At 45.6% G+C, this 21,344-nt stretch overlaps 1 protein-coding gene across 1 annotated transcript; it reads left to right on the forward strand.

The window, feature by feature from the left end:
- The first annotated feature begins 1,039 nt into the window (after nt 1–1,039).
- On the forward strand, nt 1,040–2,700 carry LOC147716710 (uncharacterized). Its single transcript, XM_086920420.1, has 2 exons — nt 1,040–1,466; nt 1,742–2,700. Exons 1-2 carry the CDS (start codon nt 1,040–1,042, stop codon nt 2,698–2,700), a joined length of 1,386 nt encoding a protein of 461 aa, XP_086776546.1.
- Nucleotides 2,701–21,344: the final 18,644 nt, after the last annotated feature.

A 21,344-nucleotide genomic window follows, 5' to 3' on the forward strand; every position in this document is an offset into this window, starting at 1 on the left:
TAGGGTAACCCCTGAGATCACGTTTTATAAAACACAAAGGGCCAGATGTAGGTAATCCCAGATTACCGATTCTTAAATACCGAATCATACCGATTCGGTATTTAAGAACAGGCAAATGGGATGTAGGTAATTTTACCGAAAAAATTACCGAATCGGTAAGTTTCGGTAATTACCGAATGAGTATTTACCGATTCGGTAATTGGGGAAAACATTGAAGGGTTGCAGGGTGTCACTTTGACACCCTGTTGCACCCCTCAATTGTGTATGGGTGCACATGTTGCAGACATACATGCCCTAAGGGCATGTATGTCTGCAACATGGCACTGAAGCAATTTACATAAAATTGCTTTTTGTTTTTTTTTCTTTATTTACCACCAACTTGTAGTTGGTGGTAAATAACGAATCCCAAAAAGGGGAAAGCACTCATTTGAGTGCTCCCTACATTGCTAATTCGGTAATTTACCGATTCTGTATTTTAAGGAATCGGTAATTTACCAATTCCTTAAAATACTAGGGGCCAGATGTAGGTAAATTATATTTACCGACCTCTTAAATACCGAGTCATACCGACTCGGTATTACCGAGTAGGAAAATGAGATGTAGGTAAGAATGCCGGTAACAAATACCGACTCGGAACCTGTCGGTAATCGGAAACGGTATTTACCGTCTCGGAATATACCTACACGGTAAAATCCGAGACGGAAAAACCCAAACCGATCCACCGGTGCCACGGCCCATAGGAATGAATGGCAACTCCCGACCCGGAAAATACCGAGTAGGTAAAAACCGACCCGGTATTTACTGTGTCGGAACTAACCGCCGAAGAATTTGAAACTGACAAACATGTGTGCCTGTGAACCAATCAGGTACTTCAACCACACCCAAATTCCAAGCCACAGGGGAACTAACCAATCAGATCCAACCACCACACCCCAGTACCTGGGACAGGCCACGCCCATGCAGGTGCAGAAACAAACAGTCAGGAGAGCAGGAGGACAGAGTGTGGAGCAGCCTTACCTGAGACAAAATACACAGCAAGATGGAGAGCCAGGAGGCACAGAGAGATGCTGCAGAGCGCAAAAGGAAGCAGAAGTTCAGCCAGGAGGAACTGCAGGTGCTGATTTCGGAGGTTGTCAGACATTATGGCAAAATTTTTGGAAAGCAAACTCTGCATGTTGCTGAATCAATCAAACGCAGCACCTGGTTGGACATACAAGGCAAGGTAAATGCCATTGGTGTCACCCACCGTGACCTAGAAGACCTAAAAAAACGGTGGTATGACATCCGCATAATCACCAAAAAAAAGCTTGCTGCCCACCGCAAGGAAAGTGCTGCTACAGGCGGAGGAAGAAACAGAGCCCCCAGACTCACCCACATCGAGGAGATGGTCGCATCCACCCTTGAGAAGGAATGTATTCACGGAATTGGAGACGCAGACAGCTCAGCAAGAGGAGCAAAGAAACCAGGTAAGATGCAAGAACATTATCATTTACCCTTTTACCTATTCCCCTCACAGGACAAATCAGACTCCACAACAGGTTTAACTAATGTCCTGCAATGCATCCTGTGAAATGTAGTCATGTGTAGATACCTCAGAGCAGTCAGCGTGCATTGCAGCAAGGGGAGCAACAGACAAGTAGCATAGGCAAATGAGAGACAGGCTAAAGTGCTATAGAAGTGTATTTTATCTCATGACACAGGTGAACAACATTACTGACACAATGTCCATGTCTGTCCACAGGAGAGTCAAAGCGCAGCACAGCTGAGGTCAGAGAGAAGAGGAGGGAAGGAGCCAGACCTAGCACATCTCACGGAGGGCAGGACCAAGAGCAGGCAGCCCCGATACCTGAGGAGGCAACTGCAGAAAATCCACAATCCCCTCTCCTATTCGGTAGTCAGGACACAGGAGCGGCAGAACTATCACCCACCCCCACATCACCATCCCCAGTGCTGGGAAGAGTCAGGAGCCATGATGTGCCCCCTCGCAGAATACTGCAAACATCATCGGAGGAGGAGGAGGTGGAGGGTGACACACAGGACAGAGGCAACACCGAGCAGCAGCCCAGTCCCAGAGTCACGCGGGCCAGTGTCCGAGGGCGACGGCCACGGGAGGTAGAGGATGTGCGGCAAGTCCAAGGTGTCTTCTGCGGACTGGAGGCCACCATGGTGAAGGTGCAGCGCCTGCAGGCAAAAGCAATGATGGGGGTTCAGAGGCACGCACGCACAACAAATAATAAACTGGAAGCAGTAGGCAAGGGCATAGGGGAAATGGCAGAGAGCATGCAATCCATGGCGTCAGGAATATCAGATATAACACAGTGCATGACTGTCCTGTGTGACAAATTGGACAGGGACCATTTGGAGAGACGCAAGGCCCGTGTGGATGTGCGCCAGCAAACCAAGGCCCTGAACAGGTCAGTCACGATGCAGGATGCCATAGTGCAGTGCTGCAACAATTTAAGTGAAGGCATGGCCAGGATGACCTCTGCAATGGAGCTGGTGCTCGCGCATCAGACTGGCACTGGAGGCGACACTTGTGCTGCCGAAAGCGAGGGGTCCACCAGCAGGAGTGGTGCAAGCACTCCTGTGCATGAGTTACGGAGGAGTGGCAGGCGTGGGGGAAGTGTGACAGGCCAGCGTGAGGACATTGATTCACAGCCACAGCAGCCCCGCCCTGTGGCCCGTGCCCACAAACAATGACTTTGCACTCCACCCAAGGCTGTAGTCACGGTGGTGTTAACCGTGACATCACACTCATGGAGTGTTTGTATTAGTGAGCCCAATGTGAGCAAACAATGCTGTGGCGTAGTGAATATTAAACTACTTCCACAAAGTTACATTCATGCCTGTGTCTCTTTACTCACTCAGAAATATTGTTGTGTAACCTCTGCCCGTCTCAGTCTCCCATCTGTAGCTGCTGCTGCCACTGTAGCTTGGGGCTCTGACACCTCTGGGTCGTCGTCAATGTCCTCATGATATGTGAGCTCCACCTCAGTGCCTTGCTTGGTGGCGAGATTATGCAACATTGCACAGGTCGCTATTATTTTGCAGCAGATGATTGGGGTGTACTGCCGTGCACCTCCACTCTTGTGGAGGCAGCGAAACCTGCTCTTTAGGAGTCCAAATGTGCACTCAACTACTTTTCGTGTGGATCTGTGAGCCACGTTGTATCGCCTTTCACTCCTGGTGGATGGGTTGAGGTAGGGAGTGAGCACAAAGGACCGCAGGGCATATGCACTGTCGCCTAGGGGGAGAAAGATAGACATTAATTGCAAGTACATGAGACGTAGATCTAATGTGAGTGTCAGGGTGTGTCAATGTGATTTACCTAGCAGGTATCCATTTCCAAATTCTCCGGCAAGTAGGCATGTGTATATTCCACTATTCTGAAAGATGTATGAATCATGGGTACTTCCGGGGAACTTGGCTACGATGTCAGTGATGAGGTTACCTGCATTACATATGACCTGGACGTTGATGGAGTGCGTCGATTTGCGATTCCTGTATATGTGCTCTGTGGCTGCAGGTGGACAGAGTGGGACGTGGGTGCCATCGATGCAGCCGATCACGTGAGGGAAGTGTGCCAGTTGATAAAAGTCAGTCTTGGTTTTGGCTAATTCTGCCGGTGTAACAGGGAATGAAATATAATGCCCCATCCTCTGCATCATGGCGTCAAGAAACCTCCTGAAGAAGCGGGACAGGCAGCCCTGGGACACGCCACCCACTACAGCTATCACACTCTGGTAGCTCCCTGAGGCCAGCAGGTGTAAGCTACATAGCACCTGGACATGAGGTGGGATGGCATGGGCCCTGGGTGTTGGGTGGTCCAGGAGAGGGTGTAGGTCCCTGATCAATTGCTTGATGGTGTCTGGGTGTAGCCTGTACCTCTGCAGTATTTCAGGCTCTGTCAGTTGGAACAGTGTTATCCTCTGCCTGTACACTTGTTCCTCCCTTAGCCATTCTCTCTGTCCTGCTGCCTGTAGTCTCTGCCGTCTTGCTAAGATGTAAAAAGCCGCCATCATGGGTCCTGAGGTGCATTTTGGGACTTTTTTTATAGCCCTCCCTTGGTTACCACCTGCTTTCAATGCATGGTAAATACCGACTAAAAAATACAGTTTTTCGGCAGAATCGGTATTTTTGTGCTTACCTACATCTCCAAGGCTAATTTTTACAGTTTCTGATTTACCGAGTCGGAGAATACCAACTCGGTATTTATGTATACGGTATATTCCAACACGGTAATTTTACTGGGTCATTCTTACCGAGTCGGTATGTTTCCGACTCGGATTTTCTAAAATCGGTAATTAATGGCCTCCTACATCTCATTTCCTCGGTAATGGCCGATTTTACCGGTTTTCGGCCGTTACCACCCGGTAAACGCCTACCTACATCTGGCCCTGAATCATTAAATTACCGAATTAGCAATTTGGGCACCTACATCTCAGCAGCCTAATTCCGGTCGGTAACGGCCGAAATTCGGTAATTTCGGTCGTTACCGACCGGAATTACGCTTCCTACATCTGGCCCTAAATCAACTTTCTCATGAAGATGACGAACTTCCTTAAGTTAACCAGAGAAAACTGTTTCTAGCTATGCTTTCTACGCTAGTAAAGACTTCACTTGCTGGGACTCTGTCAGACAGTGTCTACTCAGAAGAATACAAAAAGAACAATTGATGGATGGAATGCTGAACAATGGCACTCACCCCAGTACACCCTATAGTACACTTCCAGTACAGAGATCTGAGCCTAAAACCATCGTTTTTTTCTCACATTGCCTTTCCAGTTTGGATCCAGCCATATGTAAATCAGTCTTGACCCTGCTCCCCAACAGTCCAGCCCAAACTGCCAGGCTAGGTCCTCCCTGGGACTGGTTTGAGGGTATCAACCCTCATCTACCAGGCTAGCTTGTCCAGGGCGATGGCGTGCACTCTGAAGAATACAGCTGCTATCCTGTTTGAAGCTTTTATGTTTTACACTATTTTTATCAATAACCACAAAGGCCAACTAGAAATTGGGGCTTCCACTGATGCACCAAAAAAACCAATCCTATTTCAATGGAAAAAAAGTTACACGCTAAGGAAAGTTAGGGGTACGTTCTTGATATATACCCTCCGTATTTTATCGAGATTAACTAAAATGCAGTAACTGAATTGCATCAACCTGCACGTCTCGTAAGGCAGAGGGGAGAGGAATAGAAAAACGGAAGGAAATGGTAAAGGAGAATGACCATAGACAGGAAGGAGAGGAATAAAGGGAGGGAACTTGAGTGATAAAGTCGAAGCCTAATATCGCCTTAAAACAACCAACAACGAGACAAAAATTGGCTTTGCGCCATTAAATGGCCACTATTCAATGGAAACTAGTTTCCTATTATAGCATCTATGAAGGTAACACTCCACATCAAGCTTTTGTTCTTGATAAAATGTGGCCATCTTTATCCAGTCTGGTCTTCACCCATGTTTCCTGCCACAAAAGTCTTCACAAGTGGCCCCAATTAACTCAATTTCTGCTGGTCAAGCATGGCTACCACCAGACGCACAGTTTGAGAATTCAAAGCACCTAGCTAGATTGGCAGTGCTTTGGAGCCCATGTGACATGCTACTTAGTGCATCCCCAGTTGAAAAATGTTTAAAAAACGCCTCATTGAAAGCTCCTTCAGAGGTTTTTTTTTCAAAAAGCAATTTTTTTTAAATCTGTAAAAAAGACCATACTTTACCCATAAGAGATATGACTGAGAAAAACGCTGAAGAAAAACACCCCCAACAAATCGAACTGTTGTTAAAACAAGCATTTGCAATGCAATAGGTCTCACATTATTAAAGTTTGCGCTATTGCTGTTGCATTATTTAGCAATGCCAATAGCTCAAACTTTAATAATGTGAGACCTATTGCATTGCAAATGCATGTTTGTGAGAAGTAGTTGGATTTTTCTTTCTGTGAAGGTCTTGACTATGATGGTTCTGGCCTTGTCATAAACCTAAAAAGGCTGACAAAGCAAGCAAGCCCTCCTAGTGACAGAAGGACCACTTCCCTCGTCACAGGCTTCACCTGTCTAGCTTGGTGATAGCAGCTTGCCGTTTTCTTGTAATGCTTATCGTGACCATGCCATTTGACCCTGCATCAGGTGAATTAAAGCCTACTGGTCTATTGAACTGAACGTTCAGCTGCTCACGGTGAACCCAAAGTCCTAGCGTCAAGATTTTTTTATTTTATTTTATTTTATGCGATTTCATATAGCGCAAACTTTACCCGAAGGTGTCAGAGCGCTTTACATAAGAACCAGTTGCAAAACTTAAGGACTAGGGATTACATGCATTACATAAAAGATACAAACAGAAAAAATTGCAAATGTAGAAGATGTAAAGTCACTCAAGAACGAGATACAAACAAAGGAAAATTGCAAATGTATAAATAGTAAAGTCACTCAAGGAAGAGATACGAATCGATATACTCTAAGAGTCACATAGGAATGGTATGTGGATATCATTTGAAAAAGAATCATTTATTTCATGATCTATTTCTTTTTATATATCCGTTTGTTTGCATACTTTGACTTATGTTAATATTAAACTTCATAGATATATATATATATATTTATAACAAGCGTTTTACATAGTTTACATACAAAACAGATACATTTAAAAATATATATATATATTAATAAGCCTCTCTCCATGCCACTCCAACCTGTACCCCACAAACACTAGAATCTGACCATACAATCCTATTCATACTTCATGTTTTCAACCGATATATACTGTAAAAAAAAAAAGTTAGAACATACAATTTAAAGACCCTAGACCAACCACAAAAAGTGTATACACAGAAGGTGTCGTCAAGCAATGATTATACACTGAAATAATACATAGAGATAACTATCCCTTAAGTTATGTATACATATGTATGCTTCATGTTGTTTAGGTTTTCATAGACATCCAGACAGTAATGTATCATATCGGGCATCTTCTTCCGATTTACTTTAATATTATCTCAGAATCAGAGTGACTGTGGTTTCTAGGTTCAACTTCAGGAAGCGCCTACTGAAGTTGAACGTAAAGACCACTTACTGTTCCAGTTCCAAGGGGGTAATTTGCAAAGTATCCAGAGGACTACTCTGAAACCAAGGGTTGGGAAGGCGAACTCCTTCGAGGTGAGAGAACATCACCTGAAGTCCGGTCTGAATGAGGAATTGAGGCTCCAACCCTGCAGGAAGAGCTGGCCGGGGGAAGAACTGCAATAATTGACTCTAGAGTGGGGGGGGTTCCATCCATTTAACATGACAAGGAGATTGGGAGCGGGGCGTCTGTCTGTTCCTCTTCTTTGAAGGAGCTGCAACACTGCGGGAATATGTTGGATGGTCTCCTTGCATCATCCCAGTCGTTACCTCCATGGCATCAGGAGGTGTGTTCCAGATTGGTTGACAAAATGAGGCTGGGATACATGCCTGGTTGTGGCACCTGCTGTGTGTGTGTGCACCCAAGATTGGGGTGGTGTGACTGCAACACTGCTGAGCCTGTAGTGGGGTCCTGACTGGTCCCAAGAAGTAAAGCCTACCAAATTTGAGGAAACCCCAGCGGGCTCCGTAATAGAGGACCCTGTATTGCCAAGAAGTGGCCCGGGGTCACCCTGCTCATAAGGGTTGACACCGTCCGCTTGTGACACTACATCTCAAAGATACAGCCTGGCAGCTGAGGAACCCAAGACCTTGGTGCCTGATTGGGGGACTGACTGTGTTGCATTCCAAGACTGCTCCTGGAAGTGTGTCGTCGTGACCTGAGCCGCCCCACTGAGAGCAGAGGGCTGCCAGCTGCCTCCGCCCAGGGAGGCCCCAGCTCAACTAAGGCCATGAGCCTCACCTTAGTATTTGGAACGGACCTGCCAAAGCCTCCATCATGCCCGCCTGCATCGATCAACATGAGAGCCTGGAAGAAGGTCAACATTCGAAGCACCTGCTCCTGGTGCGGCCTTCCAGAGGGCTTGCTACTTGGTCTGCAGCTGCTAATTCCAGTGTAAGGCCCTGCCTGGCATCAGGGAATCAGTCACTGCGGGACAAATCAACACAGCCCCATTGCCACTCCAACAAGGGATGAGTGAAGGACTCTAATTGGCCCTGTGTCCTAGAGACTGTGCACTAAGAGAAGTGGGTAGGAGGGAGGGAGGAGTGTGCTGCCCCTTGTTAGAAGATTTGCCACGAACCTGAAACCCTGACGGAGTGGGATAGCACCTAGAGGGAGCGGACCTATTTTCAAGGATCAAAAACTCACACCTGTGAAAAAGGCATTTCCAAGTGACTGTTGTGTGGTATTTCTGGTTTCTGCCTGATAAGGTACTTAACTTTTATAAAGAGAAGCAGGTAAAGAGAAGCATTTAGCTGGACATTGATGCACTGCTGGGGGTGGTGTTGAGTTCAGAGCCAGACTATGCCAACCGTCCCTGATATATTTCACAACCTCCTTCAACGCCACGTCCTTGTCAGTTTCACGCAACGAGGACTCTTCTGATAATGTGTAATTAACTCATTCACTACCAAATGACAGTATATCTTTAAAGGTAAAAGACCCTTTTCCACTTCAGTATCAATCAAACTGGGTAACTGTGAAAGTCCATCAGCAACTAGGTTTTCCTTCCCAGGAACGTACTCTATTTCATAACTAAACATTTGCAATTTAGAAGCTAAAAGGCCAATCTCGGAGACAAGTTTGTTCCGCCTTTGGGTTTCAAAATGTTTACTAACGGCTTATGGTCTGAGCAAATCCTAAATCTTCTTCCCCATACATACATTCAAAACCTTTCAGCAGCCCATGCAGCAGCAAGCAATTCTTTTTCGATCACAGAGTAATTCTGTTCAGAAGGAGTTAGCGTATGCGAAGCAAATGCCACATCCCATTTGTCACTCTTAACATGCTGTGAAAATACAGCTCCAATTCCATATCCTGAAGCATCCATTGACAATACACATTCGGCTGATGGCACAAACAGTTTCAAACACGGTGTTTCAGAAATTTCTCCTTTGACATTTTCAAAACATATTGTTTTTGTTGTAGGTCCCACACAAATAGTTAATTTTTCTTGTGCAATTCTCTTAATGGTTCAATTTTTGATGCATAATTCTTGATGAACCGAGAATAAAACTGAGTAAGTCCCAGAAAAGACATTAATTGTTCCTTGTTTTTCGGTTCCGGAGTAGATAGAATTGCTTCAACATGGCTAATTTTGGGTCGAATACCATCCTTAGACATGACGTGACCAAGGTCTTCCACTTCATGCTTACCAAATACCCACTTCTCATTCCTAATTAGTCCATGTTCCCTAGGAGCTCTCAAAAGTGTGCGAAAATACGTGTCATGAAGTTCTTTATTCCCCCCAAAAATCTGAATGTCATCTTGGAAAACCCTTGCACCTTAAATCCCACGCAATATTCTTGACATTTCCCTTTGAAAAACAGCTGATGCGCTAGCTAGTCCGAATGGCAAACATGCCTTCAGAAGTAAAATGCTGTACAATGCTTTGAACTTTCATCTAACTCAATTTGACGATATGTACTTGCTAAGTCTCAAGTCAAGTCAAGTCATAGAATTTGTATAGCGCACTACATACCCAGAGGGTTTCAAGGCGCTTAGGAAGGGGCGGAGGATTACTTGTCAAATATCCACGTTTTAAGTTGCTTTCTGAATGCTAGGTGGTTCTGGGTAAGGCGAAGGTAAGCGGGGAGTGAGTTCCATGTTTTAGCAGCCAGGTATGAAAAGGATCTGCCTCCCATGGTGGTCTTGTTGATGCGAGGTACAGTGGCGAGGGCTTGGCTGGAAGAACGTAGTTGGCGGGAGGGGGTGTAGAAGGACAGTCGTGAGTTGAGGCAGTCTGGTCCGATGTCGTAGAGTGATTTGTGTGCGTGAGTAAGCAGTCGGAAAGTGATCCTCTTATTGACGGGTAGCCAGTGGAGGTCTTTAAGGTGACCAGAGATGTGTTCGTTGCGTGGGATGTCTAATATGAGCCTGGCTGAGGCGTTTTGGATTCGTTGGAGTTTCTTCTGGAGTTTTGCGGTAGTACCTGCGTAGAGGGTGTTTCCGTAGTCCAGTCGGCTCGTGACCAGAGCGTGGGTGACTGTTTTCCTTGTTTCGGAGGGGATCCAGCGAAATGTTTTTCTGAGCATGCGAAGAATGTTGAAGCAGGAAGAGGATACGGCGCTGACTTGTCTGTTCATTGAGAGTGAAGAATCCAGGATGACGCCTAGGTTCCGTGCGTGGTCTGTCGGGATGGGTGCTTTTCCGAGGGCTTCCGGCCACCAGGAGTCGTCCCATGCAGAGGGGGATGTACCTAAGATGAGGACTTCTGTTTTGTCTGAGTTCAGTTTCAGACGGCTTTGTTTCATCCATTCGGCAACTTCTTTCATTCCTTCGTGTAGGTTAGTTTTGGCGGTGCTGGGGTCATTGGTGAGAGAAAGGATCAGTTGAGTGTCGTCCGCGTAAGAGATGATGTTGAGGTTGTGTTGGCGGGCGATGGCTGCGAGGGGGCTCATGTATACGTTGAAAAGGGTGGGGCTGAGTGAAGATCCTTGTGGTACGCCGCAGATGACTTCAGAGGCCTCGGACTTGAATGGTGGAAGGCGGACTCTCTGGGTTCTTCCGGTGAGGAACGAGGTGATCCATTCAAGTGCTTTTCCTTGTATTCCGATGTTATTGAGGCGTTGTAATAGGGTGCTGTGGCAGACTGTGTCGAAAGCTGCAGAGAGGTCAAGGAGGATGAGGGCGACTGTGTCTCCATTGTCCAGTAGAGTTCGAATGTCGTCTGTTGCTGCGATGAGGGCGGTCTCAGTGCTGTGTTTTGCTCGGAAGCCAGATTGTGAGGGGTCGAGGGATTTGTTGGCTTCGAGGAAGGCGGCGAGTCTATTTTGGAAAACCACGAAGAACCCCCAACAGAAGATGTTAATTCTTGTAATTTAGGAAGGGGAAATGTATCAACCTAAATAGCTTCATTTAAACACCTCAAATCTACACATAAACGTAAATCATCATTGGATTTAAGGGAAACTACTACCGGAGAAACCCAGTCCGAGCTTTCCACTGGCTCTATGATTTCGTCCTTGCACATTTTTTTAAGTATCCCTTCTAACTTTTCGCGATAATTGACAGGAACATTTCTGAGTTTTTGTCTTATGAGACACACACCTTCTCATAGAACAATCTTATGTTTAAATTTAACCACTTTACCTTTGCCATCAGTGAAAACATCAGAATACATTTTCTTCAGTGTGGAGTATTCATTACTAGATTGTGGGTCTTCACATTCATTTCCATTCTGAATAGCAAATACAGGACACTACAAACTAGCATCAATCTTAATGGCTACATCAGCAATATGTGGCCAGCCTAATATGGTCGCACCTTTATTGGCCACATAAACCTTGCCCGACACGACTTCATTCCAGAGCATACATCTGCCCATACATACCCTTCTAAAGGAATCTTATGGCCGGAGTAACTGCTAGGATTCACATCAGGCTCCAACAATGTCCTACTGTGCCATAGTTTCCTAAATAGCTCCATGCCAATAATTGTGTACCATGCACATGAATCCACCATAGTATTTACTTCCACTCCGGAAATACGCACCATACATGTGTGTAATTTTTTAACCTTGCTTATAACTACCACCTCTGGTGTATCATGGATGCGAAACACTTCTCCAACTACCTCCAACTCATCATCATGCACCTCGTCTTGAATAAAATTAACTTTATTCTTAAAACTATGACATACTCCACTGAAATGACCTTTCTTCTTGCTTGTAGTACATACTTCATTTAATGCGGAGCACCAATTGGAGTTAGCTAAATGGCTACTAGAAGGGTATCTATAACACCCGAATCTTCGTGGTTCAGCAGTTTTTTTGTTAGGATTGCTTCCAATTGTTTTACTATCTCCTTTACTTCTGCTCTTTATATCTTTATTCACAATACTCACTTGACTGGCATTACTTTTCATACTCCCCAATTCATTCTTTTCATTCCTCTCTTCACGTATGCATTGGTCAGAAACTTCAACACTCCTAGCAACCTCAATGCTGCCTTCAATGAAATACGACCACACAACCACAATTTTTCTTAGATCTTCTTGGACGTTGTCCTCATTAGAATTTGGTCATGTAACACTTGATCATAGGTCATACAATCAAATTCGCAAGTAACCGCAAGTCCCCTCAAAGCAGAAACATATTGGTTGATAGATTCATCTACTTTTTGTGTTCTAGAATAAAATTTGAATCGCTCCATTACCACATAAATTTTTCTGCCAAACCTCTCATGCATCTGTTTAATCGCACGTTGATAACCCCAATATCACCAGCATCATCTAACCCAGGTAAACTATTTTTACTCTCTCAACCCCACAGCACCTAGTCTATGTTTAAGAAGAGATAATTTTCTCATTTCTGAACATTCATCTTCCTTAAGAACCTCTACATAAGCCTCAAACAAATCAATCCATAAATCCCACGCATTAGGAGTTTCTTGAATCGTTGCCATACTAACAGTTTTCCAAGGTAAGTTGACTCAAGAAATTTGTAAGGAAATTGTTTGCTAGTCACTTTTGTAAATAAACTACAGTCACCAAAAGTTCTGTGATAAGGTGTGCCTGTCACCGAATTGACAACCACGAAAGTGTGCCTGTCACTGGTGGTAAAACAGACAGTTACCTGGATGAAAAATAATCCAGGAATGACTTTGGTGTTTTCAAAATGGCTACCACGTTACTCACGTAATGACGCTTAATGTTGTGCGTGTGCTGTTGCTAAGCGCTTCAATGCCAAACAACCATGAGCGTTACTAAGCAACTCCGATGCCTTGACGTCAACCGCCGTTGACTTAGAACAGTTGCGTAGAAGGTCGATAGACGTCACGATTACTTCCTTAATGTTCCCAAAAGAAGGAAAATCCATCCATCGGTGGTACTTAGATTCAGACGGTCATTGTGCAGAAATATGCAAATTCGTAGATCAGGTCATTCATGGCAGGAAAAAATAGCATGGAGTCTTCAAAACCATCAATAAGTAGAAAAGGTATTAAAATTAGGAAACAGCACATTCCCGGTGTTGCCATGCTCCCGCTTGTCACGAAGACAATGGTTCACCATGTGAGTTGAATCCAGTAATCTTTTATTCCAGTATTAGGGTAACAGCGACGCCGGAGGAAGACCTCCACCCGCCACCAACAATCTCCAACTACCGTAGAGACCAGCTACCAATTCAACCATCAACATTCTTCCATGACTCGTGACCCACACATTCTGCAACCTCACGCAGCACTCATACCAACACCCACGAGCCCATACCACAAACCCCCATGATAATATTAGATTAGAAGGATAAAACAAACATGCAATGTTACTGTTTCATCAATACACAGATAGAAGCACAACGTTACACCCATCCTACCTCCCCTACAAACTGCTGACATTGTGCTCCGTGGCTGTGCAAGACATACAATGTCACAAACACCCCTTGTAGTATTCTGTAAGCACTGTTTCTTTAATCTTTTAGTTCTGTTTTTTGTACATTCCTTTTAGAGTGTTTAAGTATTCTATTCCCTGTTAATTCTATACCTCCACGTCAGATTGCTGTTGGGTTTTTTTTGCATTAGCAACCTCTGTCATGGGCTCCCTTTATGGATACTTAAAATCGGAATTAAATATAATATTCAATCTACCTCCTCGGATTCCTTGGACATTCATTTATCATAAATTCCCTAGTACACCCCTCTTGCAACCGCACGTTAGGAAAGCAATGCAAACATACTTTCTACGAACAGACCTTGCCTAAGCATACTGATTACTAGACTCCACTAGGGGCACTGCCTCAATAAACTGCTGGCATACGCACAACCAAACTCCAATCTATCTAAGCTTGGATAGGAATAGTATTGCTGTCTTGTATCACTCAATTGATGATTGCACAGCCTGCCACCCCCTGCCTTCTCACTGTAACCTTATATTCTGGTGTAACAATACACCCCTTTCTATTTATTTCTTTTCCACTGTACTTGTGTTCTTTTTGTTTCTTTTTAACCTCTGAAAATTTAATAAGATGTAATGATGTTCTTTGTCCCCACAATGATGACAGAGAGGCAAGGAGTGCAGGAACAGGTTTGCTTTATTAAAGATTCAAGTTGCTATCACTAAAGCGTGCCGAGCATCTAACTGGGGCAAGCTCCGGTCGCTTAATGAAACGGGCGTTGCTTCGCGCGCATTCTCATGCCGAGCTGCGCATGCGCGAGTGTTCCGCTCTGGCTCCGGCGCACCGCGTCATCACGCTGGGGCGTCCGAAGCTAGAGCGCAACACTACATATCTCCCTTTTTCCCACAACAGAGACATCTTCCAAGTCCCAACTTCAACAGTCATTAACTTCATAGTCTTTGAATCTGGAGGGCCGGATCACAGCCCTCCCTGCACGGGTGCGTCTTACCGGAGTGGACTCTCCCCTGGTTCTTTCACCCGCAGAGCTCCTTGCTCTCCTCGGTGTTTCAGCTTCCTTGTCATTTGCAGCTGTTTTGTTAACGGCCGCCCTTCCTCCTGCATTAACTTCCTTATGCCTTTCATTTTCTATTTGGACTTGTCCTTCCTCCTGGCTCTCCCCCCCTGCAGCCATCTCTTCTACCTCGTCGGCTTGACTCAGGTCCTCAGTCTCTTCCTCCTTGTTGGCAGGCCACTGCATGATCCTGTTGATTTTCGCCATGCGGTCTTGGGACCACACCCTGCCGTCACTGAGTAACGCCGCTCTTCCTCGCACTTCTTTCACCTGCAGGGGTTTCCTGTATTTGCTTTCGCCTTTTCTTTTGAGCATTGCAAGTCTGACTCTGACCCACTCCCCTTTTTCCAAATCAGTGGTCCTGGTGTTGTGCCTCCTGTTGAAGTGCTCCGTATACACTCTTTGTGCTCTTTCCAGGTTGTGCTGTACTACAGCGGGCGACCACTTGCTCATTACTGTTTTTTCTCTCCATACCACATTGTCCTTGGTAAAGGGGAGTCTGACCCTCAAGATCTGGAAGGGGCTATATCCTAGCCCTGTCGGGTGATCCTATAGGCCCACAACATGCTCTGAATTTCTGTTTCCCAATCTTTACCTTGCATTATTGCGGCTTGTATGGACCCCATCAGGACACGGTTAAACCGTTCCACTTGTCCATTGCACGCGGGATGGTATACTGCTGTGTGCTTAGACTTGACTCCATTTCTCGCCATGTACTTTGTCCATTTCTCCAAAGTGAACTGGGGCCCATTATCGCTTAAGATGGTTCTGGGTATTCCTTCACGGAGAAACACTGACGTGAGAAATTTCAGCACGGTGTCGGAGTCCATGCCCTCCTGCACATCTACCTCCGGCCATTTTGAATATTTGTCTACAATGACACACAGGTATTTGGCCACTCCTCTGGCGTCCAGCACAGGGCCTAATATGTCCACCGATATGTCTTCCCATGGATTTTGAGGTTGCTCAAACGTGCCCAAGGCTGGCCTTAACGGTCTCAAGATCTTGTCTGCTCCCTGGCACTGGACACATTCTCTCACTTTCCGCTCTATCTGGTTATCCATTCCCGGCCACCAGTACATTTGCTTCACCCGCATCTTCGTCTTCACAATGCCAAGGTGCCCCTCATGGAGTTGGTTCAGCAGCAGTGGGACCAATGTCGCTGGTGGGACTACCTTGTCCCCTCGGTACATGAAGATCCCCGAGTCACTCACTGATAACTCTTCACACACCTCATAGTATTTCCTCAGAGTCTCTTTGAGATGTATTTTTTCTGGCCATCCGGTAACCAAAAATTGTTTGACCTCCTTCATCTCGCTGTCTTCCTCATAGGCCTGGGCCCATTCTTGCCTGCTGATATTTTTCTCAGAGTCGGCCATTTCAGCTACCATCTCGTCTGTGCCCGGTGAGACTACCGGCGCTTCCTCCATGGCTGAGGCCCGGCTCAAATACTCTGCTACCTTATTGCGTGTCCCTGGTAGGTACTTAACATCATAGGTGTAGTCAAACAGTTTGAGTGTAATTTTTGCAATGCGGGGCGTCGCTGTATCATGTCCGCTAGAGGTCAGTACTTTGACCAGTGGTTTGTGGTCCGTTTGCAGTTTGAAGCGGGTGCCCCACAGAAACTGTCTGAATTTACCCATGGCCCATGTAATCGCAAGCATTTCTTTCTCTATGGCGCTATATTTCTGTTCAGTGAATGAAAGTGCTCGGGAGGCGAAGCTAAGTGTTTCCACCGTGTTATCGTCTCTCTCCTGTGCTAACACAGCTCCCAAACCTCTTTCGCTGGCGTCTGTTGTCAGGATCGTGTGACCCAACGGGTCGTATCCATGCAAAGGTACTGCCTGGCTTATGTTGTTTTTCAGCTCCTCAAATTCTCCTTGGGCTTCCTCGTCCCATTTGAATGTCGACTTGTCTCTGATCAGTTGTCGGAGCTTATGAGTCTTGGTGGCAAAATGTCTGACGAATTTGCTATAATACTCCGCCATTCCCAAAAATGACCTCACCTCCTCTTTGTTGGTCGGAGCTCTGGCGTCACAAATGGCTCTCACGTTCTGGCTTTTGGGTGCAATACCTTGACTCCCTATCTCGTGTCCCAGATAGGTGACCGCAGGCATGCCCAGTTTACACTTGCTCCACTCGGCTGTAAGGCCCCTCCCCTGGAGCACTGTTAAGACTTTGGTCAGTTTCTCATCATGGTCCTTTCGGCTTGTGCCCATGATCAGGATGTCGTCCTGAAAGTACTGGACGCCCTGAGTGTCTTTGAACAGGCGGTGCATTCGCTTTTGGAAGACTGCAGCCGCAGATGCCAATCCGAATGGCATTCGGCGAAATTGATAACACCCGAAGAGCGTGATGAAGAGGTGAGCCTTCTGCTCGCAGGGTGCAAGTCAATTTGATGATATGCGGAGGTGAGGTCGATAGTGGAAAACCATGACACTCCTCTCGTTTTCACCAACATTTCCTCAATTCTTGGCAATGGAAACTTTTCAACTATCAGGCATTTGTTAAGTTCGCGCAGGTCCACACACAGGCGTACCTTGCCATTCGGTTTCCTGACCACCACTAAGGGGGCCAACCATTCCGAGCTGTCAATGGGTTCAATTATCCCTTGCTCCTCCAGTCTTCTTAGTTCCTGTTGGACGGCATCCTTTACAGCGATGGGAATGCTCCTGACTTTGTGGGACACCGGTCGAGCGCCTTCCTTGAGCAGGATCCTGTGTACAAACTTGTCTAGTTTCCCAACCGTGCCTCCAAACACCTCGGGGAAGGATTGCTTCAGCTTCTCTAGTTCTGTTCCACAACTGTCTTCCGTTAGCAGTATTTGTTCTTTGCCTCCAGGGTCTAACTTTATCCCCAAGTCACCCTGGTCTCTCCACCCCAGTAACGAGGGCCCTCGTTCTGCTACATACAGTTTGCATAGTGCTGACCTTCCTCTGAATTCAAATTTCAGGGTACGGAACCCCACCATGGGAATTGCGTTGCTGGTGTACGATATCGGTCGTATGTCAGGTGGGTTTAACTGCGGGCCATGGGTGGCCACAAAGTCTTCCTCCCACACCGATCTCTGCACAATGGAGTACGGTGACACTGAGTCTATCGCTATGTGAACTTTTACCCCTCCGATCAGCATGTCTGTACGAGGTTTGTCCGAACGTTTACCTGTTACATCCAACACTTGTTCCTCAACACATAAGACCATGTCATCGCCTTCCAGGTCATCTTCCGTTTGGTCTTCAGACTGATGCTGTTCAATGCACTTCACCATGGATTTCTTTCCCTTCTTGCGGCATACCTTCTCGTAATGGCCAACCAGCCCACAGAACGAGCACCTGGCCCGAAATGCTGGACACCGCTTATCCTGCGCCGTGAGTGCTGAGCTCCCGCACCGGTAGCATAGGAACCTGTTGTCCGTTGACTGTTTCCCAGCTGAACTTGGTTTCCCTGTCCACCTTGATTCGTGCTTCCCTTCTCCTGTGGGCCTCCTTTGCCTGGCTGAGGATTGCGCTTTGTCTATTTTGTTGACCATCAGCTTCTGGGGGTTCTCTTTTTTCGCCGCTTCAGCACAGCGTTTGGAAAGTTCAGCCTTTTTAACCATTGCGATCACGTCCTTTAGGGATGCTTCACCTTGAGACCATAACTTGTCCTGAACAGACTTGTTTGTGGTGTGCATGACTATCTGGTCCTTGATGTACTCATCCTGGAGCTGGCCATATTTGCACGTGATGGCTAGTCGCCTTAGCGTCATATTCATCTATGGACTTGCCTTCTTCCTGCTTCCTTTGCTAGAAGTTGTACCTGTCAATAGATACACACACCGCTGGGCGATAGTGGTTGTCTAAGTCTTCCAGGTCGTGTTTAAAGACATCATCGTCCGCAGCTTGTCTTGTCGCTGGTACTATGTTCACAAATACTCTTACACCTTCGGGCCCTAGGTTGTGCAGCAGTAATCTTTTCTTCCTAGCGCTAGGAAATGGTTCCCCGTTTTCATCTTCCAATGCCTCCACATAATTTTTGAAGTATTCCCTCCAGTCCTCCCACTTCATCAGGGGTTCTCCTGGTCTGGGTAGGAAGGGCACAGGTGCGGGGAGGGCCGTCATCTGATTGTTCATCTTGGGCACCCTTTCTGGTCCTTCACTGCGGCTCCCGGGGCTGCCTGGCGTGCTGAGGTTATCCTCTCGGTCTGGGTTGTCCCCTTGGCTTTTGGGGCTGCCGGGTGCACCAGTACTCCCACCACGTGAGCTGCTAGGGGGGCTTCCTTTGTCGTCCCCCGTGTCACTGTCTCCTTTCTCTTTGTGGGAAAAGTGGGGCCCCTGCCTTAAAGGATGAACCCTAGCAAGGTAAAGTATTTTTTTGGAAAACGGAATGAGCACACCGGGTTATGTGTACTGGTAATTCATGAGTAAATTAGACATGTATTTTATAATAACTCATTTTCCACTCATAAAGATCTGATTGATGTTATTTATTCTTTATGCATCTTTGATATTTCTTCTTTTTAGTTATGTTTATAGTTTCTTATTTTCTTTCTTTTTTTTCCTTATTTTATCCTTTTCATATATATACTTTTACTTTTTTAGTTTACAAAAAACATTTTTACATACAAAACATTAGAATAGTTTCACATAAAATCTATATCCTTTAAAACAACATCATCCCTGTTTGAAACTTAATATAAACGTAGAAATAGTTCCTTCAACGCGTTTCGGCGGTCGCCTTCCTCAGGAAATCTGCCTTGTTCTTTGCTATAATACCCGTGGCTTATTTATAAGCACGTCTTGGCTTCCAATAGATTTATTTGTAGCAATTGTACGAGATTTAACATGGAACCGGGCCTTTGTATCTCGAGTAGGTTATCATTGACTGTGATAGGGTGTATCTCCGTCTTGTGTCCAAAGTGACAACACTGCCTCTGTTTTGTCAAATGGAGTGCTCTGGGTGTAAAGGTCACTTCCTTTATATAGTCAGATTAATCCGTCAACTATACTGCCTTTTTCGGTTATAGTCTGTTTTAATTTCCGGTTACCCATAAAGCTGTGAAGGTCTGTATTCAGAATAACACTGATATCTGACCTTAAGAAGAGAAAGTTGTTTACTTTTATTTGTTGGGCCAGCTTAACAAAGTTTACTTCTAGATAATCCAGGATTTTACTTCTTTAAAGTCATCTGATATTTAAACGGGAGAGGTCCTCGATGAGCCACCAGTGTCCTGAACTGGGGGCTCATCGAGGACCTCTCCCGTTTAAATATCAGATGACTTTAAAGAAGTAAAATCCTGGATTATCTAGAAGTAAACTTTGTTAAGCTGGCCCAACAAATAAAAGTAAACAACTTTCTCTTCTTAAGGTCAGATATCAGTGTTATTCTGAATACAGACCTTCACAGCTTTATGGGTAACCGGAAATTAAAACAGACTATAACCGAAAAAGGCAGTGTATTTGACGGATTAATCTGACTATATAAAGGAAGTGACCTTTACACCCAGAGCAGTCCATTTGACAAAACAGAGGCAGTGTTGTCACTTTGGACACAAGACGGAGATACACCCTATCACAGTCAATGATAACCTACTCGAGATACAAAGGCCCGGTTCCATGTTAAATCTCGTACAATTGCTACAAATAAATCTATTGGAAGCCAAGACGTCCTTATAAATAAGCCACGGGTATTATAGCAAAGAACAAGGCAGATTTCCTGAGGAAGGCGACCGCCGAAACGCGTTGAAGGAACTATTTCTACGTTTATATTAAGTTTCAAACAGGGATGATGTTGTTTTAAAGGATATAGATTTTATGTGAAACTATCCTAATGTTTTGTATGTAAAAATGTTTTTTGTAAACTAAAAAAGTAAAAGTATATATATGAAAAGGATAAAATAAGGAAAAAAAAAAAAAAAAAAAAAGAAAGAAAATAAGAAAAACTATAAACATAACTAAAAAGAAGAAATATCAAAGATGCATAAAGAATAAATAACATCAATCAGATCTTTATGAGTGGAAAATGAGTTATTATAAAATACATGTCTAATTTACTCATGAATTACCAAACTGTCTCCTTTCTCTGCCAGGATCTCAGCTGTGTGCACCCTCTCCTCTTCGGTTGGCTTGGGGACGTGGCTTCAGGCCCTGGGCCACGTGGCTCCTAGGCTATCAAGGCTTTGCGCTGCTGCCGCGCTCTCTTGTGAATAGCGTGTATGCGCCCCTGTTTACTCTCTGTAGGGAGTTCCCCGCAACGATTTCTGACCTTCCTTGCTACTGGAGCAGCTGTGTCGTCGTGTCGATCGTTGATAACCAGGGTGGGGTTGGTGGGGGCTATCCCACTCCTCGTCGCCACTGTAATGATGTTCTTTGTCCCCACAATGATGACAGCGAGGCAAGGAGTGCAGGAACAGGTTTGCTTTATTAAAGATTCAAGTTGCTATCACTAAAGAGCGCCGAGCGTCTAACTGGGGTAAGCTCCGGTCGCTTAATGAAACGGGCGTTGCTTCGCGCGCATTCTCATGCCGAGCTGCGCATGCGCGAGTGTTCCGCTCTGGCTCTGGCGCACCGCGTCATCACGCTGGCGCGTCCGAAGCTAGAGCGCAACACTACATAAGAGATTTTGAAATCAAAAAATCAGCACACACACACTGTAATGAGATACTCTGTGCTTTAATAAAAGCTAGGCCCATATTAACAAGATGTCAGGCAAAGCAGTACCCAAAATTGCTGTGCTACGTTGCTTGACAGAGAGAGAAGAGAGAGAGCAGGAGAGCGGCATTTCCACAGAGATATGACACCGCGCCGGCGCAGAATTTTGCTGCCAAGCGCCAGGCATACACCTTT

The sequence above is a fragment of the Lissotriton vulgaris genome, chromosome 5, assembly GCF_964263255.1.
Source record: "Lissotriton vulgaris chromosome 5, aLisVul1.2, whole genome shotgun sequence".
Classification (NCBI taxonomy): Eukaryota; Metazoa; Chordata; class Amphibia; order Caudata; family Salamandridae; genus Lissotriton; species Lissotriton vulgaris.

What these genes read in the sequence shown, in the direction of transcription:
- LOC147716710 (XM_086920420.1), top strand. Translation starts at nt 1,040, where the DNA reads ATGGAGAGCCAGGAGGCACAGAGAGATGCTGCAGAGCGCAAAAGGAAG. An exon ending in AAGAGGAGCAAAGAAACCAG is followed by an intron (nt 1,467 to 1,741) that starts GTAAGATGCAAG and finishes GTCTGTCCACAG; the next exon opens with GAGAGTCAAAGCGCAGCACA.